Raw genomic sequence first — 25,596 nt, 5'->3', positions numbered from 1 at the left:
TATATATATATATATATATATATATATATATATATATATATATATATAAGGTTATTTTAGTCTTTTCATGTAAACAGGGATTTAACAGGTCTCCACGAGGCCCCCGCCTTATTTATTATACAGGCCCTGTCCCCCGTCCCCGCAAGTAGAAATTACCCTCCATACCTGCTCCCCGGCGGGTAAATGCCCCCGGATACCCGTCCCGCCGGGATTTTTGCCATCCCTAGCTGACACCCTTCACCCTGTAGCTTTCGAAACCCTAATAGGCATTGTTATTAGAAACCTTACCAGAGCACTATGTAACGAGCACTTTGAAGACAGTCTCTCCTATTAGTATATTCATTCATAAATACATGTATTATTTAATTTATTTTTAATATGTATTTTATACTACTAAAAGCTGATTTTGCTTGTTTATTTTAATATACACCTAATATTACCCAAAATAAAAACTGTCAAAACATAAAAAAAAACCCCTTAATTTCAGATTATCTAAAACCCAACAAAATTAACCCACTGGATGACATTTTAAACTAAAGAAATCTCCAAGATCGTCTCTAACAAAAATTATTCAACTTTTTTGAAATTAAGTAATAATAAATTCTTCATTGTGTCGCTCTTATTGAACATTTGAGTGTGTAATAAACAAAAACCGAGTGTTGCATCATTTTAATAAAGCATTGATTACAAGACTCTCCTATTCATATTTACATTCTTTACTCCCAATAATTATATTCATCCTTAGAGAGAAACATGGTCAAACTTTCACATTTCCAGACCCATTCAAAGTGGCATTTTTTTGCACCTATGAGGCTCATGTTTATGCAATATGATGCATGCAAGGAATGCACATAGTTACCTAAATTTACATTTTTGTACCCCTAACTTTGAAACGAAAATACTCCCAACCACCTCGTTAAATTCTAAAACTTTGTGTATTTTCTTCTTTTGTAGTAGCACTTATATGGTGAGCCATTATTACTGTCAGCTTGTGTTACAATAGAGCTCGGTGGATCCTCAGGACTTGGTTTATTCACCTAAGAGTCCAAATAAAATTCAGTGTTAACACTGAAACAAGATAACAAGATGAAAACAAGATGTGAATGAATCACTTATACAATTAAGAAGACAAAGATGAAAGTACCGGTGTGACTTGCTCAATGTCAATGGCACCATTACTGTAATGATCATTGCTTCCAGCACAATTACTGGAAAAATACAACATTCATTTAGATACAATACTATCATCATTTCTCAAAATATATACTTATTGGCAAGAATTGTAATAATGAATATTAACATATATCAAATCCACAAGACCCCATCAAAATTTAAGCCTAGTGAGGAACTTCAATTGAATGAATGCAACTAAAATTCCAAATTTCCAATAATATAGAGGGTATAGTGTTATGCCGAATGCAACTTCTTTGATCTCCTTCCAACTTGTTCTCCACAGAGTATTTGATGGATCTAATGCCATTATAATCTCATTTCATGTTAGGAATTAATAAAAAGAGATGATACATACTTGTGGATTTGTGAATTCTTTCTCTCTCCTTTGTCAGTTTCTTCTGCTTGGTGTAATACTTCAGATATCAGATCAGTGTCAAAATTTAACTTGTTTCCAGGCAAAACATGCTGTGTCCTTTGTTGGGACTCTGCAATATGAAACTTAAGGATGTAATCACTGGCACATACATTGCTATATAACAAGACACTTGGAAAGTTACAAACCTATTAACAAAACCGATTCTGGAGATGGAATCTTCAGCAGCTTCTGACACATGATGGTATCCTGAAAATCTAAAAAAGTATTGTCCAAGAATTGCGACCTCTCGAACTCTGTCATCTTTACAAAGCCAAAAGAACCAGTCCATGTGTCTACAACACTAGGAACAGCAGGCAAAACGAGCCTCTCCACTCCCAACTGCATGAGCGTCTAATAAAAGAAAATTCAAGTTAGAAAGAAGGATTCAATGGAACTTCAAATAAAGTGCAAACTATTACAAACAATAGATATGAAAAGATTATTTTTTTTGTTATTACGACAATACGTGATTAAATATCTGTAAAATAACTCAGCTCATTTTTGCACTATTGTCCTCTCCAGAATCATTTTGTGAAATTTAATAACAAATATAGAGATAAAGACTTAGAAAATTCAATACCAAAAAAAGAGAGAAAATTTGTTTCTTCCCTTTGTCCTAGGTTTAGACAGATCTAGAAAATACACTGTCCTTTATATCAATCTCCATATCCAAACACACTCTAGTTTCTCTGTGTTTCTATCTTTGTCTTCCCTAAAAACAATTGCAGCCATATAGATCTAACTCAGTGCCAAAGCATTCTTGTTTTCACAATTCTTGGTCTACTTTTTAATTCAATTATCCCTAGCCCAATTTTATTATCCAAAAATCTATCTTGATTCCACAGGGTGCTCTTCTGCATTAAAAGATTAATAATGAAGCATGATTATTCTTAACTAATGGGTTATGATCAATTCACAGTTTACTTTAGGTGTAAACTACAAATATTGTTTTCAAGTTTATTTATTTGTTAATTATCGTAATATTCTTTCCTATTTTCTAAAGAAATGCTATTTTGACTCATTGGTGAAGTTGGCCAAATCATAACTCTGCCGGAAAATCTTGTCATTTTTTACTATTTTGTAGCAACAGAAAGCCAAGGGAATAAGAGAGAAAGACAGAATAATTTTATCACTCAATTGGATTGTCTACACCTGGGTAGAAGTCAAAATAGCATTACTGAATTTTCTACTACTGTAATTCTCTATTATTCATTTTATAGATTCGCATATCTTGATTAGGGATGTACAAATAGGATTCCAATACGTCCAACCTAGATCGAATCTATATCAGATCGAATTTTACGGATAATATTCGATTCACTAGGCTATTGGATCTTTATCCAGTCCGATCTGCAAGTATATAGGATCGAATATCGGATATTGGTATATCATTTTCAGAAAACTTATTCCTTTTCCCTTTTTTATATTGGTTATCTTATCTCTACTATTTAAGAAAATAATTTTTGAAGTAAAACATATCCAAAAGGGAAAAAAATTCATGAAAAAAATTAAAAAACTTTTTTTATTTTGAAAAGCCTGCATATCCAATCTGATGTAGAAGTAAAAACGTGTATATTTGATCTGACCTAATATGATTTTTAGAGCAAATCAATCGAAATTTTGGCACATCTAATCTAATATAAAATGTGTACACCCCCTACTATTGACTCTTTTCAGCTTCCCTCATTATTTGGAAAATGAAAATTTTGGATACCAAATGAAACTTCAAGGAACCACCCTCCATTACTCCCTATCATTAACCACCTACTCACATCACACATTTTGGTCACAACCACCAAGAAGCATCATGACCTGCCATCAAAAACCCAATGCCCCGACACCAATTGAATGCATGCAATTTCGTTTATCCATCTTCTCCGTGCACCAAGGCAATCCAAGGGGTGGTTCAACTTCGACTGGCCAGTTCACTCCAATTTTGACCACAGTTGTCCAAGTTAATAACATTTCTGGTCCAACTAAAGAACCAAACTGACGAACTCATAACCATAAGAAAATCTGTACCCCCATCCAACAGAGTTTCTAAGTTGCCTTGTGCCAATAGTATTTTATGGAGTTGATGTTAATTTGTGTAGAGAGATCAATTTTGATGAGCTTAAAGCTTTATATACTTTAACTAAAGGTGTTATAAAGAAAAAGAACCAATATAGAAATATGATCATATCTTTCATGAGTCATTATTCTCTCTTTTCTGTTTCCTTTTTACCTAAAACCCACAATCTTAGAAGTGCCAGTGTGAAATTGTTTGTTTGGATCTGTATCACAGACCCAAATTATAACTAATGATTTACATGGTATTCAAAGTAAAATCTTCAATGTTTTTAAACAAATTCATCAGGATAGTTTATAAACCAGAAAGCTAAATGGATAAAAATGAGCATGGTATATCATCATGAGTAATATTTTTAGATTGGAATGAATCATAAAGTAATATTTGAGAAGTTATTCAAGTCTTGAGCAGTTATTTCCAATTTAAATGACACAATCAATCATAGGACAATATATTGTAGTGTTTTCTAACAAACAATAAAGGCTTTGCAATGAATGGAGGAGAGGAGAAAACTGGGGGTAAGGGAAATGTAGGTGCCTTGTGGCTTACCTTTTCAAGCTCATTCATCAAAATGCGGCACATTCCATGTCGACGATACTGTAATCTGGTACCAATAAGAGGCAATTCTGCTACCTTCTTTCCGTAAACCCTAAAAGAATTAAATAACAAACCAGATGACCAAAACATGAGACAGGATAGGTACTTGTAGTTCAAGATTTCGAATAGCAGTCATCAACCAAGCAAAGACTAGTAGTTGCGCAATACAAATCCCGTACTCACCTAACAGTTGCTGCACTTATCAGTTCTTCATTTCTCTCCAGAAGTACGGTATAGAAACCATGGAAATTCAATCGATTAAGTGTTGACCTATAAAGTGTACATGTTTACATATCAGGTATTGGCACAGAACTATAACAATGTAGCACAATTCAGTGGCAGATATCTAGTAATCAACAAAATTGAATGATACAAAAACGAACACAACGAGAATAACTAACCATCGACTGAATAAAACATCTTCCATGAGATCTCTGGTAGACGAAGGATCCTTTAGGGGCTCAAAACATTCATGCATCACTGAGAGTGCAACATTGAGTTTGCTGTAACTTTCTGGCAATAAGTAACCTTTAGTAGTACACGGATCACTACTCTCAGAGTTTATATATTTCACCAATGTCCAAGTTAGATTGTTAATGCCCACTGAAACTGGCTCTCCTAGTAGCTTATGGAGACCAAAATATATCTACAAAAAGTAGAGACAAGTATGTAAGGCAAAAGGCCTTTCCAGCACCACACATTTGATCATACAAATCTGAAATGATCATTAACTTGCTACTAGTAACTGATCATGATGATGCAGGCATTATGAGAAGATGAAGTTGAAGCAAATAAGTTTACCTAGATTAAGAAGTATTACCATAAAATCTAACATAGAAGTTAGAGAAGTTTACTAGGATAATTTATGCAGCATATCGATGACAAAATGCAATTTTTGTTTGAATAGTAAGAAGTAAAACAATGCTTCCAGTTAACATAATAGCATAGCATTAAAAAAATAAACAAATGACCTTTGATTAGTATACCTTTTCACAGTCCCTTCCGCAGAACCAGTTTTTACTATATCTTTTCGAGTTAGTTGCATATTTAGTTCTGAGGCACTTAAAGTGATCTGCATAAGGTTGGCATTGATGATAACAAAGCATTGCATCATTCATTTGCATAAGAAGGAAATATCAATGCATGACTATATGGGCAAAAATGGAAATTTAAGTAAACATAAATATTGGCTTACATTTATGTTCACACTGAATGCAAACAAGGAAATCTCCCTCCTCTTCTTCTATTTCACCACAAACTGCACATCGACATGATGGGCAAAACCAGTCATCTTCAGGAATGTTCTGTACAGGAAAAAAAATGAAGGCAGCAAGAGGAAACAATTCAGTTCCAAACAGCAATTGTTGAATGAAAGTGGTGAATTGAATTAAGATATCAATAACAAGATGCAACCAAATATGATGAGATTGAGGAAGAATATTATTAGTTACCTCCACACCTAGACATGTCACATGAAATGAAGATGGACATTGATCGCATAAAATTAGATTCCCACCATAGTGGCAAACAGAACAAATATTGTCATTCTCGCCTTTAGGAAAATATTTCGGTGGTTTTGCCATAGCTTCCCTTGTCATATGATCTTCCACCATTTTTATCAGGCAATCTAATAGTGATCTACCATCTTCTAAAATAATACTTGCAGCCGGTCTGCGTGTACTACAGCCACTAGCATGACTTTCAAAGCCAGCAAGACTATATACTTTCGAACAACAATTACACTTGATTCCATCTCTGCTTATTCTCCCTTCAGCTGAACAGAGCCTGCCTTTTGGCTTGTAAGAAACCTTAGACCTTGGCAACAGAATGTTGTTGTCTATCAACCAAGAGAGTACATTCTGAGGTTTCTGGTGTGACAAAGAAGGGGTAGACACCTTTTGCACCCTTTTATTTGATCGCAGCACGCGTCGAGGTAATCCATTTCTTTGGTGCTTAGATAAGCTGGGCTTTGTATTGTTCAAGAGTTTCCGCTTCCGACTATGGTTTGATCCACTTGAAGTTATGACTTCTGTGGGAGGTACCATGCGTTCCTCTCGAAGCCATTGGGACGCTTTCTGCAATAAATTGGCACTCCAAACCTGGTCAACATTATCCTGTGCATTCAAAGGTTGCATTCCGAGCTTGGTCCATTTATCAACATTTTGTTCAATACAATAATGGCAAGCTGCATGGAGTGTTGGGAGATTTCTTCCCTTGTCTGGAGGGATATACACAAACCCTTGTCTTTTATTTCTTGGGTTTGCATAGTGATAGCTCCATCCTTCAGCCAATAGATGCCTCTTTGCTTTGGACCTACCCACTTTCATGTCAGGCCCTCGCATTGCAGATCTATTCAAGCTATATTCTAAAACAGCTTGAGGACAAAACTCAGGTTCATCTGCAACTTCATCCACAGGAGACGACACAATTGGTGGCAAAATATTTAGATCATGACTCTTTTCTGATTGATCAATACAAATAGGTGCAAGATGATTGTCATCTCTAAGTTGCATCGCACTCTGATCCTGACTCTTTTCTGATTGATCAATAAGAATAGGTTCAAGATGATTGTCAGCTGTAAGTTGCATCATACTCTGATCATTTTGGGACGGCAAAGGGTTCTGTGCCACATACTTACAAACCCGACTGAGAGAGTAGTAAACACCCTGTTTATCAGGCGACCTATATCTGTACCTATAGCAAGTGTCGCTTGCTTTATGCTTTCTCCATTCAATTTCCCATCCAAGATACGCAAGATGTTTTCGTGCTTTTTCCGGGCAAGCTCTTTTAGGTGCCTGTGCATATTCTTCAATAGCATCAGGACATAACTCAACGTCAGACAATCTGAGAGGTACCCAATGTTGAGTTGAGCTGCGAAGCTTTCTATGTTTTCTTCCATTAAATACATCGCAGGATATTTCTTTGTGAAACTGAGTTGAGACCTCTTGAACAGGAATAACTGGTTCTTTCTGAGGGACAGTTTTGACCCCTTGATCCTGAATGGTAGGCCACTTTTGATCCATGTTCAACAAATTTGATGACTCACCTTCTTCCATAGGGAGTTCAGCAATCCCATCATCAGAACCAAATGCATTATCCGCAACATCCAAAGAGTTGGCCATATCAACTTCCTGATTGAAGTCAACATTAGCCGTAGATTCAACAGACTCCATCTCCGGTGTTTCTCTCAATAAACTCCTTGGAAGATCTAAGGAGGAGCAAACTTCTCCTAGTGTAAGCCTTAAGTAATCATCAACTACCTCCATTACCATTTCTTTCCATAACTCTTTCTCATTAAAAGTCCATTCCCTAATCTTGGCGAAGTCCTTTTTGGTCCTTACATCATACCAAACTTGCTTCACTGAAACTGAAATAAACATCTTCCTCTCATACTCCTCAAGAACTTCAAGAAAAACCCAGTTCCCTCTCGACTGCCACTCCCCAGTAACCTCATTCCAATCATAAGTTATCCGCATTTGATGAACTCCAATCTTCATCTCATCACCCAAATCCGGAAAATATACACTCCTCTCTGGCTTTTCATCACAGTGATCAAATATAACCCCTTCCCACCAAGCTTCTTCATGGTACACATCAACACACAGACCAAATTTAAGTTCCCTACTTTCAAATTCCCTCTTAGGAGGCACCGGCCTAATCCAACCACGAATGTTGCAATTTGAAGAGTCGCTATCGCCATCCAATACCTTCGGAACACTCACCTTTTCCACAAGGTAATTCACCTCATCATCAAGTAATATGTTATCATATTTGACATGGCGCTGCAGCCTCCCAGAATGGACAACTTTCCCCGGGTGCCATGATCCCTGAAAGCCTTCCTCCATGCTCCTGACCTGGAAAGAATTTAGAATTTTTTCAATCTCTATAAATCGAAAATTTTCAAACAAAGACAGAGTCATAGTCATGTTTCACAACAAGTAACTAAAAAAGAAAAATAGGCAAGTGATCATGATGAGAATTACTTTGCATGGAACAGCAAAATAAGAACAATGCACAGCATCAAACCTTCAATGGGAATATAATCATAAAAGCAACAAAATATGACAAATGTAGCTGAAAAAACCAATAAAAATAGAAACTTTAAGAAAGATCACGTTCTTAATCAAAACAAAAAAAAAGAAAGAAAGAATTAGGAAACCGAGTTCACCTCGACGCTTTCATTTACATCAAGCTTTCGTTTGGAAGAAATTTTAAGCTTTATGATCAAAGGAAGATTCTCCAATGCCATTGAAAGAGAACGAGAGAGAATGATCACACACTGGCTTTTCAGTTTCAATGGTTTAGTTGTTATCGCCGCAAACAGGACTTTTGTAGAAAAAGAAATTCAATAAAAAAAATATTACTAGACTACTAGTAATGTTAGGAGTTTAAACGAAAAAGTGGGAAAACCCAATTTTCCAATTTTTCTTTTTTTCGCGGTTTCTATCTTTCTTTCTCTATCAATATATGCTTTGTGCCCAAGGTAAAAGATAGGGTACCGTAGGTCAATTCAAAATTGAATAGTATCATTTATCTTTATCATTATCAATACATTTTTATTTTAATTAAAAAATAATAATTAAAGATAATTGTTACTAAAAATTAAAATTATTTTTTTTTTATTTCTATTGACAACAATCATTAATTATTATTTTTTAATTAAAATTAAAAATGTATTTATATCCATTAATTAGGATTTTGAATATTAGGAGTGTAACCTAATGAATATTTGCAACGTGAATCAAGGAGTCACGCCCCCCAAATTCTCTCACTCTTCTCTGGCTATCTTTGCGTCTGGAACTTACACCGTCACCGGAGCGCCGCCAACCACCGCCTCCCTCGTGATTTGCAACGCCGCCGACCGCCACAGAGCCGTTCTTGTCACGATTCGCAGCGATATCGACCACCACAGCGCCCTCCTCGTTGCGATTTGCAGCCTGCCACCACCGTATCGCCGTTCTCGTTGCAATTCGTGGCGTCGCCACCACTGCCGCAGCCCTTTCCCACATGATCCGCCACCACCACGGCAACTCTCCTCCCCTCGCGATTTGCAATTTACCGCCGCAGTCCTTCTCCTGGCGATTCACAGATCACCTGCTCTCCCCGAGGCATGCCCACCAACACGGTAACCAACGAAGTCCCTACAGGGTTGTTTCAGTTTTTTTATTTTTTTTTTTTTAAATTTTTCATATTTGAATGTTTTGGGACTTTTTGATATTTTGATATTTTTTTCCCGTAAAATTGCAGGTCTTTTTTACTTAAATAGGATGATTTGTAGGGATGGTATTATGCAAGTTACCTAACATATTTATTTCATATGAGGATTTTTCTCAGTGGTTTAATAAGCCATTTGAGAGTGTTTGAGATAACTCAGTAGATGAAGTAAGTTTTGGATAATGTTCTGATCTATTGATATTATGAAGTCTTCATATTTAATTGTCAACTTTATTATGAAGTCTTATGACAAGGCCTTATTATCCGAGGAGGAGAACCTCTTGATCATGAATCGTCTGCACCAAGGTTCATTAATAAGTTCAACTGCCTAAGATTAGTAAGTTACTGCTTCTAAGTTTTGTTTTATTTTTGCATACTATGATCTGCTTGTTCTATTCCTTTAGAAAAAAATAAATAGAAAAGAAAAAGAAAGACTTATGTGGCGTCTTATTTTTTGTCATATTTCATATACTTATTAAATTCATTTTAATTGTTTCTATTAAATAAAATTACGAAGATTTACATATTCATATTTTGGCTACTTATATATTTATCTTTTTTTACTAATTTTTAGTTGGTGTCTAGTTGTCAATTTGTCATTATATATATTCTTTCTTAAAAATCCAAAAAGTTAAAAGTTGAGAGCACTATAGTTTTTTATTGGTTGAGGACATATATAGAGTACAAGAATTATATCATGCTTTTACATTGTGACATAAGCACCAAGATAAAACCAAGTTCCTTAGTTGTTCTAGTTGTTATGTATTTTAATTTATATATTATTTTTGTTTTGGTGAATGCTTCTTTTACATTCAAACTATGTTTGTGGTTTTAAATTAACTCATATTTCTTTGTCTTAATTTTTGGTTTGTACTGCTGAAATTAGTTTATGGTAATTGTTAGATATAAAACCAGTTAACCTAAGAAATTAAACTATTGATAGTGCCATTTTGTATACTGGATGTGTCTATATTAGTAGTGAAAATGGAACTGTTTCAGTTGTTGTCTTTATTCGCTAAACTTAGATGATTGTGTTTGCTTTAGGGATTGTTTGGGTTTAGTTTTGTGTTTTCTGATTGATGTTTATTGTTTTTGTTTTTGGCAGATTATGAGAATTTTTACAAGAATAAGAAAATTTCGAAGGAAGAGGATAAAAAAGCACAAGTCCAAATAGATGTGTCTTTAATAGTTACAGGATTACTATAACCAAATAGATGTAACAAATAATGAAACTTACATTGATGTTAATATGTTTACATAGAAATTGAGTAGCTTGAAAAAATGATGTGCACATTCATATATACTTATAAAGTTTATTGAAGAATAAATTAGGTTCTTTGACATTCAAAATAAGAATTTAATAAATTTTTAAGAGTATAAATTACTTAATCTAAAAGATGTTGATAATCCAATAAAAAAAATATTCGAAAATTTAGCTAAAAATTTAAAATTTAATGGCAACTAGAACTACGATGACTATCTAATTAAAACCATCCAAATCCAAATCTCCAAATGTGATCATCAAGGTTTGATTGAAATAAATATATGCATAAGAACAAAAGCATATATTGACCCAAAAGCATATATTTAAATGACACTATTTAATTTTGAATTAACCTACCATATTCTATCCCTTGTCTTGGGCACAAAGCATATATTGATAGAGAGAAAAATATAGAAATCGTAAAAAAAAAATGAAAAATTGGGTTTTTCACTTTTTCGTTTGAACTCTTAACATTACTAGTAGTCGAATAAACGTTTTTTGATTGAATTTCTTTTTCTACAAAAATCCCGTTTGCGGCGGTAACAGCTAAACCATTGAAACTGAAAAGTCGGTGTGTGATCATTCTCTCTCTCGTTCTTTTTCAATGACATTGGAGAATCTTTCTTTGATCATAAAATTTAAAATTTCTTCTAAACTAAAGCTTGACGTAAATGAAAGCGTCGAGGTGAACTCGATTTCCTAATTCTTTCTTCTTCTTTTTTTTTTATTAAAAACGTGATCTTTTTTAAAATTTCTATTTTTATTGGTTTTTTCGAATTTTGATGTTGTGCATGTGTTAACTGTTAATGTATGAACTAAAACCATTATGATTCTCGTAACTTTTCTTCACGGTGGAAGATTCTCGATATAAAAAGTGTATGAGTGTACATAAAAAAAGTGGCGGCGGAGAAAACTGAAAAGCTAATTTTTTTCAAGAGCCTTTAAAATATAAGAATTTTTTATTTTTTTCTATTTTTGGTAAAAAGAGTTTATCTTTTTTCCCCTCGTGTCTTTGCCCTTATTGATTCTTTAAAATGTACTTAATCTTTTGTTTGTGATAACGTTTCTACAATTGGCTTGAATGTTTTCAACTACATTTGTCATATTTTGTTGCTTTCATGATTATATTCCCATTGAAGGTTTAATGTTGTGCATTGTTCTTATTTTGCTGTTCCATGATTATATTCCCATCAATAGATTATATTTATATTTTAATGTTTTGTACAAAATACTTAGGATAAAGTATATTTTTCGTTTTTAAAGTTTATAAAAAAATTTAAAAATATCGTTAAGTTTTATTTTATTTTAATTTTGTCCCTAAAATTTTGTATTTATATCAATTATACTTTTATCAGCTAAATTTTCAAAAAGTTTAGGACTAATACAGTAATAAACTAATAATGCATACTATGTCTGGTTTGCCTATTTTAAAGATTCTTGTAAAATTGTTACTAAATCGTTCTTACATTTTTTGAAAAATTAGCCGTTATGAGTATATTTGATGCAATTTGATAACTTTTTGGACAAAATTAAAATAAAATAAAATTTAGAAATATTTTTTAAATTTTTAACAAATTTTAAGAATAAAAAATATACTTTACCCAAACACTTAATATATATTTTAATGTACACTTTGGCTACGTTTGATTTTGAGAATATGATAAGATAAGATACTAAGAACAAAATATAAAAGGCAGGGACACAAAAATTAATATTTTTGTATTTTATTTGGTGATAAACTAAAATAAATTATAAAAGTCTAATTTATTTTTTTTTTATTTAAAAATTTTGAAAAAAATATAAGAATAAAAAATTAACAAAAATAATAAAAAATAAAAAATAAGTTATACCTTTTATTAGTATTTATAAACATAATATTTCTGTCAATATCTCATTTATCAAATATAATTTTATATTTTTTTATCTCTATTTAAATATCTATATTTATAAACAAATACACCCGTATATACTAATGTGTCTATAAAAAATTAGTGTCTTAACTACAGAATGATATGATATGAGCCACTTTTCATGACACTATCAAAAAAATATCCCTAATAACTAATTAACTATTATCTTATTATAAAAACTTTATCTAAAATAAGAAAAGTACATTATCTTATTACAAATACACAACTTAATTCAGTTTTCAGCGTTTGATTGTCCTATAAGCAAAATATCGCCTATAATTGTTTTGAAATTAAAATTTAGATATAATTATTTTTATAAAAAAATTATTAATTTAAAATTATTAACTAATTTAATAATGCATAGAAGGTTGTAAATATCGTTCAGCTAAATTTAGAAGGTTTAAGAAGCTTTATCATTTACTTACCGAAGTTTTTTTTACAATCTACATTTTCTTTATCTGGTTTGGAAAAGAAATATTCAGTTGATTTTAATATTTTTTTATATTAAAAAGAATCTAATTATAAAATTAAATCAGTCTAAGTACTCAATTGAAAGAGAAAAGAAAACAGGGATTTAATTATAAATTTTATAAAATTATAGGACCACCAGTATTGTGTTTGTTTGTTCAGAGACTGGTACTAAAATTTCTGTCGCTATTTCTAAAATTTCAGTATTTCAGTACCTCCAAAAAGTAGGGACACAAGAGACTGAAATTTTTAGAGATGGAGACTGAAAGTTTAATAACATTTTATACCTAAAATACTTTCATTTCAATTAATTAATTCCAATTTTACCCTTTGTGCAAATTAAATTAAAGTTTCATTCTTGTTTCAATTCTTGTCTCTCATTTTACACCAAATAGAATACTGAGATTTATTTCAATCCCTGTCTCTTAGTCTCTGTCTCTCCAACAAACGCTACCTAAGAGTTGTTCTAGTTGTTATGTATTTTAATTTATATATTATTTTTGTTTTGGTGAATGCTTCTTTTACATTCAAACTATGTTTGTGGTTTTAAATTAACTCATATTTCTTTGTCTTAATTTTTGGTTTGTACTGCTGAAATTAGTTTATGGTAATTGTTAGATATAAAACCAGTTAACCTAAGAAATTAAACTATTGATAATGCCATTTTGTATACTGGATGTGTCTATATTAGTAGTGAAAATGGAACTGTTTCAGTTGTTGTCTTTATTCGCTAAACTTAGATGACTGTGTTTGTTTCAGGGATTGTTTGGGTTTAGTTTTGTATTTTCTGATTGATGTTTATTGTTTTTTTTTGGTAGATTATGAAAATTTTTACAAGAATAAGGAAATTTCGAAGGAAGAGGATAAAAAAGCACAAGTCCAAATAGATGTGTCTTTAATAGTTACAGGATTACTATAACCAAATAGATGTAACAAACAATGAAACTTACATTGATGTTAATATGTTTACATAGAAATTGAGTAGCTTGAAAAAATGATGTGCACATTCATATATACTTATAAAGTTTATTGAGGAATAAATTAGGTTCTTTGACATTTAAAATAAGAATTTAATAAATTTTTAAGAGTATAAATTACTTAATCTAAAAAATGTTGATAATCCAATAAAAAAAATATTCGAAAATTTAGCTAAAAATTCAAAATTTAATGGCAACTAGAACTACGTTGACTATCTAATTAAAACCACCCAAATCTCCAAAGGTGATCATCAAGGTTTGATTGAAATAAACATATGCATAAGAACAAAAGCATATATTGACACAAAAGCATATATTTAAATGACACTATTTAATTTTGAATTAACCTACCGTATTCTATCCTTTGTCTTGGGTACAAAGCATATATTGATAGAGAGAGAAATATAGAAATCGTGAAAAAAAAAAGAAAAAATAGAAAATTGGGTTTTTCACTTTTTTGTTTGAACTCTTAACATTACTAGTAGTCGAATAAACGTTTTTTGATTGAATTTCTTTTTCTACAAAAATTCCGTTTGCGGCAGTAATAGCTAAACCATTGAAACTGAAAAATCGGTGTGTGATCATTCTCTCTCTCGTTCTTTTTCAATGACATTGGAGAATCTTCCTTTAATCATAAAGTTTAAAATTTCTTCCAAACTAAAGCTTGACGTAAATGAAAGCGTCGAGGTGAACTCGATTTCCTAATTCTTTTTTCTTCTTTTTTTTTTATTAAAAACGTGATTTTTTTAAAATTTTTATTTTTTATTGGTTTTTTCGAATTTTGATGTTGTGCATGTGTTAATTGTTAATGTATGAACTAAAACCATTATGATTTTCGTAACTTTTCTTCACGGTGAAAAATTCTCGATATAGAAAGCGTACGAGTGTACATAAAAAAAAGTGACGGCGGAAAAAACTGAAAAGCTAATTTTTTTCAAGAGCCTTTAAAATATAAGATTTTTTTTTCTATTTTTGGTAAAAAGAATTTATCTTTTTTCCCCTCGTGTCTTTGCCCTTATTGATTCTTTAAAATGTACTTAATCTTTTGTTTGTGATAACGTTTCTACAATTGGCTTGAATGTTTTCAACTACATTCGTCATATTTTGTTGCTTTCATGATTATATTCCCATTGAAGGTTTGATGTTGTGCATCAGTGCATTGTTCTTATTTTGCTGTTCCATGATTATATTCCCATCAATAGATTATATTTATATTTTAATGTTTTGTACAAAATACTTAGGGTAAAGTATATTTTTCGTTTTTAAAGTTTATAAAAAAATTTAAAAATATCGTTAAGTTTTATTTTATTTTAATTTTGTCTCTAAAATTTTTTATTTGTATCAATTATACTCTTACCAGCTAAATTTTTAAAAAATTTATGACTAATACAGTAATAAACTAATAATGCATATTATGTCTGGTTTGCCTATTTTAAAGATTCTTGTAAAATTGTTACTAAATTGTTATTACATTTTTTGAAAAATTAGCCGTTATGAGTATATTTGATGCAATTTAATAACTTCTTTGACAAAATTAAAATAAAATAAAATTTAGGAATATTTTTTAAATTTTTAACAAATTTTAAAAATAAAAAATATACTTTACCCAAACACTTAATATATATTTTAGTGTACACTTTGGCTACGTTTGATTTTAAGAATAGGATAAGATAAAATATTAAGAACAAAACATAAAAGGCGGAAACACAAAAATTAATATTTTTGTATTTTATTTGGTGATAAATTAAAATAAATTATAAAGTCTAATTTATTCTTTTTTTATTTAAAAATTTTAAAAAAATATAAGAATAAAAAATATAATTATAAAAAATACAGTTATAAAAAATTAATAAAAATAATAAATAATAAAAAATAAATTATACCTTTTATTAATATTTTTAAATATAATATTTTTATTAATATCTTATTTATTAAATATAATTTTATATTTTTTTATCTTTATTTAAATATCTATATTTATAAATAAATGCAGCCCAATATACTAATCTGTCTATAAAAAATTAGGGGTAAAAAACCCAAATAAACCAGGCTGAGAATTTTTTTACCCAAATAAGCCAAAATGAAAATTTTTTCAGTAATCAACCAATGACCATTTAAATGTAATTCGAATCAACATGATTCGAACTTGGATTGCATGTAATTCGAATCATATAGATTCGAATTACTCACTGACACTCAAAGCAACATAATTCGAATTCAGCTAATTCGAATTAGGCAGCAACATGTAATTCGAATCAAGTTGATTCGAACTACTTCCATGCATGCCATTCAACGTAATTCGAAGTGGATTAATTCGAACTACACCTGAATATTTTTTTAAAATTTTTTTAATAAATTTATTTAAATTATACCAAAAAAATATTTTATTATATACAAAATAATTTTAAAAAATTGCTTAAAAGATGTTAGGAGTACTATAAAAATTTGTAATGTCCTAATGACTTGGGATATTAAAGAAATACTCTACATAGTCAACAATAATTTAAAAATTAAAATAAATATAGTTATAACCACTATTTACCTAAATTACAAGAATATTACAAACTTTTATAGTACTCCTAATATTTTTTAAGCCATTTTTTTAAAATTGTTTTGCATAGAAAATGGCTTAAAATGGCTTAAAATACCCTTTGTTCTATGGAAAACAATTTTTAAAAAAATGACTTAAAAAATGTTAAGAGTACTATAAAAGTTTGTAATGTCCTAATGACTTAGGATATTAAAGAAATACTCTACATAGTCAACAATAATTTAAAAATTAAAATAAATATAGTTATAACCCGTATTTACCTAAAATACTAGAATATTACAAACTTTTATAGTACTACTAATATTTTTTTAAGCCATTTTTTAAAAATTGTTTTGCATAGAAAATGGCTTAAAATGGCTTAAAATGCCCTTTGTTCTATGCAAAATAATTTAAAAAAAGGCTTAAAAAATGTTAGAAATATTATAAAAATTTGTAATATTCTAATAATTTAGATAAATACTGGTTATAATTATATTTATTTTAATTTTTAAATTATTATTGACTATGTACAGTATTTCTTTAATGTTCTAAGTCATTAGGACATTACAAATTTTTATAGTACTCATAATATTTTTTAAGCCATTTTTTAAAAAATTGTTTCGTATAAAATAAAGGGCATTTTAAGCCATTTTAAGCTATTTTAAGCTATTTTCTATGCAAAATAATTTAAAATAAAATGGCTTAAAAAATGTTAGGAGTATTATAAAAGTTTGTAATATTCTAGTATTTTAGGTAAATACGGATTATAACTATATTTATTTTAATTTTTAAATTATTATTGACTATGTAGAGTATTTTTTTAATGTCCTAAGTCATTAGGACATTACAAACTTTTATAGTACTCCTAACATTTTTTAAGCCATCTTTTTAAAAATTGTTTTCCATAGAATAAAGGGCATTTTAAGCCATTTTAAGCTATTTTCTATGCAAAACAATTAAAAAAATGACTTAAAAAATGTTAGAAGTACTATAAAAGTTTGTAATATTCTAGTAATTTAGGTAAATACTGGTTATAACTATATTTATTTTAATTTTTAAATTATTGTTGACTATGTAGAGTATTTCTTTAATATCCCAAGTCATTAGGACATTACAAATTTTTATAGTACTCCTAACATCTTTTAAGCCATTTTTTAAAATTATTTTGTATATAATAAAATATTTTTTTTGGTATAATTTAAATAAATTTATTAAAAAAATTTTAAAAAAATATTCAGGTGTAGTTCGAATTAATCCACTTCGAATTACGTTGAATGGCATGCATGGAAGTAGTTCGAATCAACTTGATTCGAATTACATGTTGCTGCCTAATTCGAATTAGCTGAATTCGAATTATGTTGCTTTGAGTGTCAGTGAGTAATTCGAATCTATATGATTCGAATTACATGCAATCCAAGTTCGAATCATGTTGATTCGAATTACATTTAAATGGTCATTGGTTGATTATTGAAAAAATTTTCATTTTGGCTGATTTGGATAAAAAAATTCTCAACTTGGTTTATTTGGGTTTTTTACCCAAAAATTAGTGTCTTAACTACAGAATGATATGATATGAGCCACTTTTCATTACACTGTCAAAAAAATATCCCTAATAACTGTAACTAATTATACAACCCTATGAGGCAACTCCACCTTGCTCGTCCTTTCATTCCTTTTTTAGAAAGTTTTTTTATTCTTTACCTAAAATGAAAAAAGTACATTATCTTGTTACAAAGACACTCCTTAACTCGTTTTCAACATTTGATTGTACTATAAGTAAAATATCGCCTATAATTGTTTTGAAATTAAAATTTATATACAATTATTCTTATAAAAAATTATTAATTTAAAATTATTAAATAATTTAATATATTTATCTAATTATTATTAATAATTTGTAATTATTAATTTTATATAAAAATATGTGTATATAATTTTTTATTCTATCATCTTTCGATCTTTCCACTTAACATTTTCATTCAACACTATTCCTCCCCTCAAACAAAAAATTGAGAATCTTCGATTCTGAATTTGTTGTGAAACACTGAAAATCATGATCATCTGCTAGGATATGCCACCGTCCACATTGACTCGCAACATATATTTTTGGCATATGACTTCTAAATTTTTTTTTGAAAATGGACATAGAGAAATAACTTAAGTACTTGTTTGGACGTCATTTTGATAAAAAAAATTAATGAAAAGAAGATTTTTTTTATTTTTTAGCGTGTTTGATAAATTTCTAGTAGTAAAAGTAGAAGTACTAGAAAAATAAAAAATATCTTTCTTGAGAAGGTGTAATTTACATATTCTTTTAAAAAGATATTTTTTTCTTTTAAAAAGATATTTTTTTTCTTTAAAAAAATATTTTTCATGTGATAAATAAACAAAAAATTATTTTTATATTGTTATATCCAAACATAATTGATAAATAAAAAGATCTTTTTATATGAAATACACAAACATAAAATTACTTTTACTTTTTCATAAGATCTTTTAAATGAAGATAACTCTAAAAAGGATATTTTCTTAAAAGTTCCCAAACAAATCCTAAATCTAGTTATTTTTTAATTTTTAAATTTTTTTCTCTAATAAATTAATGACAGTAAAAAAAAAATTAATACCGTGAATCTAGTTATTTTTTAATTTTTAAATTTGTTTTTCTAATAAATTAATGACAGTAAAAAAGAAAAACATAAATGATATTATTCAATTTTGAATTGATCTACCTATTCAATCCCTTGCCTTAGGCACAAAGCATATATTGATAGAGAGAAAGATAGAAACCACAAAAAAAAATTAAAAAATTGGGTTCTTTTTTTTTGAACTCTTAACATTATTAGTAGTCTAATAGCGTTTTTTATTGAATTTTTCTTTCTACAAAAGTCCCGTTTGCGGCGGTAACAGCTAAATCATTAAAACTGAAAAGCGAGTGTGTGATCATTTTCTCTCTTGTTCTCTTTTAAAGATGGATGTTCTAAAGAAATTGGATATTGAGTAGATGTATATTTAAAAAAAAAACAATGAAATTTTTTATAATCAAAGAAAATGATACACGATTTTAATGGTGGGATTGAATAATTAGTGATGGATTATTCACCAATTTATAATATTAATATTAAGAAAAGATAAGATTAGAGTATCTAAATCAAAATAAAACTGCAAAAATTGAAGATAGAATTTTAAAGATGAGATAGATGAATAACAAGATAATTTCTAAAAACGAAAACAATATTGAAATAGGCGTAGTACACATTTCAATCGATTGGATAGCACATTTAAATCGATTGAATTTGTCAAATCCATATTGTTTTGGTAAATTCAATCGATTGAGTAACAAAAGCAATTGATTGAATTGTGAGAACTCAGGTTGTTTTGAACAATTCAATCGATTGAATTATAAAAAAAAACCACATTTAATTCACCATTCAATCGATTGGTTAATATGACCAATCGATTGATTTATGCGAAAACCATGCTTCCTTGCAATTTTCAATAGATTGTTCAGTAATAAACTGTAATCCAATCGATTGGATTTCAAGGAAACACGATTTTATGATTACTCACGAATGTCACAGATCAATTTTAATCTTTTAATCGATTGGAATAGCCAAAAAATTTATTAGGATCAATGGAAGATCTAATTCGTTATTGTTTTTGTTCTTGATTGTTAATAAATATGATAGATTTATGATAAAATAATTATTTATAAAATAAAAAATTATTTTTATAATTAAATAAAATATACGAAGTTAATTTGTAATTAAATTTAAAAAAAGACTATTTAGCAATTATTAAAAAAACTTAAAAAATATATTTTGTTATGAGACTATTTAATGGTCCAAACATTCTGAGACCGGTGAATTCGGTGCCTACTAAAATAGTATTCTATTGTAGTAAATAGTCATGAAAAGGAATAATACGAATAAAAATAAAATGAATAAAGTGAGAATTAGCATAACATAAAAAAATATAATGTAAACTAAATAAAAATTTAAAAAAGTAATCGCCAAATAATTTCAAATAATTAAAAGCAGTGTCAAATTCAAGTAAAAAACATATCCCTAATTATAAGCGAGTATGAATTGGGCACCATATCCCTTCCACTACTATGGAATCTATGCCATCATGTTACGAGCTGGTGAACCAAAAGAGAGGGCCATTTCTCAATATTCACAAATTTTATAAATATAAATCGTAATTTAGTATATATTTTTTTATTAAATATAAAAAAATTTAAATTTGTGACCTCTTAAATAAATGTGAAAAAATTATGCTATTTAAACTATAATTCATTGACAATCGTAATTTAATATTAATAATTAGTTAGTTTAGGTTTTTAATGGAATAATTTAGTAATTAATTTTAAATTTAAGTTTTTAATTAAATGATTATTTAACTTATTTAAATTTTTATTTAATTATGACTGAATTCATTGGTTTAACGAGTGATCCAATAACCCAGCATTCGGGCCCGACCCAGCATGCACTCCTGAGCTACTCAAAGTCTCAACTAGTCAAATGGAAACAAGAAAAACGGCGGGAAAATCCCTAGGGCACAAATAGCATCTCTGATTCTAAAGCACGTATGTACCCGCCAAATCTCGAGCCTGAGGAAGACCAAACTAACCCAACAGCATTTCATCTCCGGCCACCGACACCACCCACCAAATCGGCGGACCCGATGGTTAGCGTTTCATTCTACGTTCCGTATGTTTTCGCAAGTTTGATTGTGATTTGTGCTTATATAATGGTATACTTGTTTTGAACAATGCTCTAAGTTCTGCAGTTCTCTCTCTCTCTTTTTTTTTGTGATAACCTGCAACAGAGATTGCAATTAACGAAGAATAGACTAGTCAACAAGCCACAACAACTATAAAAGTTTTCCCTTTGTTTGATTTTTCGTGTCTTGAATTCAACCATGAACATGGATGAAATTATGGATGAGGAAGAAGAGGAATTCGAGTTCTCCAGAAATTATTTCCTTGCTAAGGAACACGGCAGCTCCTCCGCTAAGAAATCCACTAACAAGCTCACTGACATCAACCTTGTTGATGAACAGGTATCATTTCTTAAATATCTCAAATGTCAAGGTTGTTCCTTTTTCCTCCTTTCTTTTGAAATCGCAGTCCTTTAATCTAATGTTACGTTCTCTCACACAAGACTCTGGCAAACTCCAAGTATAATCTGAAGTTGGCACTAAAATAAAATTGATAGATTTATATGGGAAGTCACTTTCAAGATTTAATATTGTATGCACTCTTGAGTAAAAATATTTGTGGCACACATCCAATCATTTTATTGCCGCATCAGCTAAAAAGTAACTAGTTTTCACAATCATTACATCAATTGTCATCCAAAAGAATCGCTTGATTAGAGTATATTGTAAAACATTTGATAGAAATTGCCATTTAGTGCATCAAAATTAAACTCTAGTATAAATGTTTTGTATTGTTAGTTAACACTCTGTCATTACATGATTAGATTTTATAACATAATAATTTTTCAATTAATATTGTATTAAATTAGAAACTTAACTATGCATAATTGTAAATCATTTTATAACAAATTGTGTATTTCTCTCTAGAACACTTTCTTGTCTGGTGACATAAGAGGACTATGATCCTTTATTTCTTTATGGTTGTTTCTATTTAACCATGTTTGCCACTTGTAGGAACTGAGGGAAGCTTCATTGCACATTCAACCAAAGCATGAAAAAGAGATTGCATGCTTAATGGATTCCTACAAAAACATGTACCCTGAATGGGTTCTTGCTTTAAGGTTTGTTTCCCCCTTACCACAGCTGTTATGAAGCTTCATTGCTGTGTTGTTACTTGTTCGAGCTTGATCTGATCATCTTTCAGAAGAAAGTGCTTTTAAGATATGGGGTTTTCTTGGGCAGACTAGCAATTTAGTTCCTAAAGCTAATTATCTTGGGAGTTAATACTTATGTTTACAGAAATAATATGTACTCAAGTTTTCATGGGACAAAATTGAAAAAAGAAATAATAAATAAAACAGAGTGAATTTCTGAGTTTTGTAAATTTGGATTAAATTGTAAGTTACGAATTATTTCAGGGATTAAATTCCTAATTTACTTATATTTTTCCTGTAGAGATTCGTTGAATAGTAGATGCTTCCTTTAGTAACTTGTACTCTATGAATATTCTGTAAATCATTCATATTATAGATTGGAGTGGCATATTCACTATTTTCTAATTAATTTTTTATCATCATTTTAAACAGATCTGGTTTTTCCCTTCTGATGTATGGATTTGGATCTAAGAAGGTGTTGCTTGAAGATTTTGCTTCAACAGCTCTGACAGAATATTCTGTAGTTGTAATAAACGGTTACCTTCAGACCATTAACTTAAAACAGGTTTGTTTCTCTCTCTTACCATCATGAATTTCAAAAAACACACTTGATGGTGGCACCATTGCCAATTTAGTGTACATTTTGGTTTGCATAAGTAATCTTTGTGTTTAAGATGTTTGTATGGTTTTGGTTTTAAGCTACTACAAACACAAACTTTGAAAGATGCAAGTAAATGTCAACGAGATCTGAGTGTCTTGTGCTTAAGCTTGTCTTCTTAATGAAAACTATTTTTCCTTTCATACTTCTCTTGCTATAGGTTTTGATAACTCTAGCGGAATTGCTGCATGATCAAGTGAAAGCTAAACGAAAGGCTTCCTCTCGGGACTTGCCCAAGAGCCAGCAGCCATCCAATTCTCAATCCATTGAAGATCTTCTTACATTTTTGGATGAAGCTGAAATAGAAGAGGATGGTTATGTTATTTGTGTTATAATTCACAATATTGATGGACCTGGATTAAGGGACTTTGAAACTCAACAGTATCTCGCTCGATTAGCTGCATGTACCCATATTTGCATTGTTGCATCAATTGATCATGTGAATGCGCCCTTATGTAAGTTCAGTTTATACCATATATCTTGTTGCAGAATATATTGTTCCTTGAAAGTTGGAATTATAGCTAAAATATTCTCCAATTTTATCGTTGGCTATTTCTCAAATGTATGTCTATGTCTATTTATTTTTTTTAAAGGATTTGAATTGTTTTCCTATCGTTTGTACGAGATCTTTTTGAGGATATGAATTGAAACATGAAAATGCTTTGGTTAATTAATTTGTGCAAAATAAGTTAAATTGAATGCCTTTGCAAAACCAGGAATAATTTAGTTATTTTTTTGTTTATTCAATAGTGTGCATTTCTTTGGGTCTTCAGATCTTGTATCCTTGTCTCTGTTTAAAGTTGAAAAAATGGCTAAGGGATATTACCCTTTCATAAAACCGAAGAACCAAAACTTCTGTCTTGAAACTTGAAATTGCTATTATATTCATTAATTATTGTTCTGTTTTACTGTAGTTTGTTGGGAAATTTTGAACGTTAAAGGATACATGTCAATTTGTAATATTTTTGGGGAAGCCTTCTACCTGTTGCATAACTATTTCATCTTGGTTCTGTTGCTAGATTGGGACAAGAACATGGCTCACACACAGTTCAACTGGTGCTGGTATCATGTTCCTACATTCGCCCCTTATAAGGTTGAAGGAATGTTTTATCCTCTGATTCTGGCACACGGTGGTGCGAACCAAAGTGTCAAAACAGCTACCATAGTTTTGCAAAGTTTGACACCAAATGCGCAGAGTGTATTCAAAGTTCTGGCTGAGCATCAACTCTCTCACCCTGAAGAAGGCGAGTTTTTATCAACTTCTTAAATGTTGCTTGTTTGATATATGACTTCGTTATTTGGAATTTGGATAACCATAACGTTGTTCAACGATCTTTATTAGTGTGATTATGGTGTGGTCCTTCTCATTCTCTCTCGACTTTATTTCCTTCCTGCCATAGAAACAATTGCCATCATTTTCAAAATTCACTAACTTTTTCACTACAGTTAACTTTTTCGTTTCATATATCGATGTTTTGTCTTAAGGCTTTTTGTTATGTTTTCAGGAATGCCAATCAGTGATCTCTACTCGGTTTGTCGAGAACGTTTCCTTGTTAGCAGCCAGGTTACATTGAACTCTCATTTGACTGAGTTTAAGGACCATGAGCTTGTTAAGATTAAGAGGGATTCTGATGGTCAAGATTGCTTGCACATCCCTTTGGCAGCAGAAGCACTTCAGAAAGTGCTGCTTGAGATCAGTTAGTAATGGGGATTGGGAGATTATGATTCAAATTAGACTGAATGGTGAAAGAGATACAGGTTTTGACCCTTTAAAGCGAGGTAAGTTGTAAAGTGATAAAGTATGAAGCAATTACTGTTAGATCAATAACTTTTATTGCGTGTGGATCCTACTAAAATGATATAGCTGAGCTTGGTTAATCACTTAACTATCCTCACTTGTGCATTTGCAAAATGTTGATGACAAACAGGCAGTGTTTGTAAAAATCAATTTGGCCAAACACTTGGGACATTTTGGAACTTCTAAACTAATTCTTTGCAGAAAATTTCATTCATTTATAAATTAATTTTACATATTTACTAGATTAGTTTTTGGGCTTAGTTAAGATCAGATTGGATTACGTTGTAATAAAAAGATAATAAACTCTAATAACCTATGAAATCTAGGCCTTTATGAAGGTCAAAATGGACTTAAAAGTTTGCATCAAAGCGAGTTTCAATTCAAGAAAAAAAAAATACAATTCTGAATTTCTGATAGCAATATAAGTAAATAAATAAAGTTATGGATATGAATTAACACTTAGAGAAGAGAACCAAAAAGCGTGACTCCAATCCAGATCATACATAACGTGAGGGTAGATGCAATCATTTAATGAATTATTTATAATGAATTCTCTAAATTTTGAATTTTATGATAAAGTGTAATTTTTTATCCTTGAATAATTTTTCTTTCATATTTTTTCTTGGTCTCACCTATGAAATAAATAATGAGAGATTATACTTTACCTTTTAAAGTGAAAATTCAAAATTTAGATGATCTAAAGTCATAAAT

General features: G+C 30.0%; 3 protein-coding genes across 6 annotated transcripts; 2 read left to right on the top strand and 1 right to left on the bottom strand.

Annotated features, from left to right (window-relative positions):
* Window positions 1–642: 642 nt before the first annotated feature.
* On the bottom strand, window positions 643–8,687 carry LOC112756153 (uncharacterized). 2 transcript variants are annotated; one of them, XM_025804612.3, is made up of 11 exons: window positions 8,422–8,687; window positions 5,705–8,107; window positions 5,449–5,557; window positions 5,240–5,325; window positions 4,655–4,899; window positions 4,437–4,523; window positions 4,206–4,305; window positions 1,735–1,939; window positions 1,529–1,658; window positions 1,145–1,208; window positions 643–1,037 (listed from the first exon to the last, which is right to left on the bottom strand). In XM_025804612.3, exons 1-11 carry the CDS (start codon window positions 8,500–8,502, stop codon window positions 924–926), a joined length of 3,624 nt encoding a protein of 1,207 aa, XP_025660397.1. In that variant the 5' UTR covers window positions 8,503–8,687; the 3' UTR covers window positions 643–923. The 2 variants fall into 2 exon arrangements, with proteins under 2 accessions (XP_025660397.1, XP_025660398.1); XM_025804613.3 differs by having other exon boundaries at window positions 745–1,037; window positions 1,145–1,193.
* A 261-nt stretch (window positions 8,688–8,948) lies between these two features.
* On the top strand, window positions 8,949–10,817 carry LOC112756152 (uncharacterized). Of its 2 annotated transcripts, XM_072198436.1 has the most exons (4): window positions 8,949–9,378; window positions 9,501–9,635; window positions 9,710–9,804; window positions 10,573–10,817. In XM_072198436.1, the coding sequence occupies exons 1-2, from the start codon at window positions 8,975–8,977 to the stop codon at window positions 9,517–9,519; spliced, it is 423 nt and encodes a 140-aa protein (XP_072054537.1). In that variant the 5' UTR covers window positions 8,949–8,974; the 3' UTR covers window positions 9,520–9,635; window positions 9,710–9,804; window positions 10,573–10,817. The 2 variants fall into 2 exon arrangements, with proteins under 2 accessions (XP_072054537.1, XP_025660396.1); XM_025804611.3 differs by having other exon boundaries at window positions 9,501–9,804.
* A 10,221-nt stretch (window positions 10,818–21,038) lies between these two features.
* On the top strand, window positions 21,039–25,090 carry LOC112756151 (origin of replication complex subunit 2-like). 2 transcript variants are annotated; one of them, XM_025804609.3, is made up of 7 exons: window positions 21,039–21,302; window positions 21,444–21,677; window positions 22,290–22,396; window positions 22,862–22,994; window positions 23,248–23,542; window positions 24,107–24,331; window positions 24,593–25,090. In XM_025804609.3, the coding sequence occupies exons 2-7, from the start codon at window positions 21,537–21,539 to the stop codon at window positions 24,787–24,789; spliced, it is 1,098 nt and encodes a 365-aa protein (XP_025660394.1). In that variant the 5' UTR covers window positions 21,039–21,302; window positions 21,444–21,536; the 3' UTR covers window positions 24,790–25,090. The 2 variants fall into 2 exon arrangements, with proteins under 2 accessions (XP_025660394.1, XP_025660392.1); XM_025804607.3 differs by having other exon boundaries at window positions 21,086–21,325.
* The last annotated feature ends 506 nt before the right edge of the window (window positions 25,091–25,596 follow it).

Source organism: Arachis hypogaea, chromosome 6, assembly GCF_003086295.3.
Source record: "Arachis hypogaea cultivar Tifrunner chromosome 6, arahy.Tifrunner.gnm2.J5K5, whole genome shotgun sequence".
In the NCBI taxonomy this organism is placed as follows: Eukaryota; Viridiplantae; Streptophyta; class Magnoliopsida; order Fabales; family Fabaceae; genus Arachis; species Arachis hypogaea.
The sequence above is the reverse complement of the archived record's forward strand: the minus strand, read 5'-3'. Positions and strand labels throughout refer to the sequence as shown.

What these genes read in the sequence shown, in the direction of transcription:
- LOC112756153 (XM_025804612.3), bottom strand. Translation starts at nt 8,502, where the DNA reads ATGGCATTGGAGAATCTTCCTTTGATCATAAAGCTTAAAATTTCTTCC. An exon ending in ATGTAAATGAAAGCGTCGAG is followed by an intron (nt 8,108 to 8,421) that starts GTGAACTCGGTT and finishes AATTCTTTCCAG; the next exon opens with GTCAGGAGCATGGAGGAAGG. An exon ending in AAGAATTCACAAATCCACAA is followed by an intron (nt 1,209 to 1,528) that starts GTATGTATCATC and finishes GTATTTTTCCAG; the next exon opens with TAATTGTGCTGGAAGCAATG.
- LOC112756152 (XM_072198436.1), top strand. Translation starts at nt 8,975, where the DNA reads ATGAATATTTGCAACGTGAATCAAGGAGTCACGCCCCCCAAATTCTCT.
- LOC112756151 (XM_025804609.3), top strand. Translation starts at nt 21,537, where the DNA reads ATGAACATGGATGAAATTATGGATGAGGAAGAAGAGGAATTCGAGTTC. An exon ending in TCAACCTTGTTGATGAACAG is followed by an intron (nt 21,678 to 22,289) that starts GTATCATTTCTT and finishes TGCCACTTGTAG; the next exon opens with GAACTGAGGGAAGCTTCATT. An exon ending in AGACCATTAACTTAAAACAG is followed by an intron (nt 22,995 to 23,247) that starts GTTTGTTTCTCT and finishes CTCTTGCTATAG; the next exon opens with GTTTTGATAACTCTAGCGGA.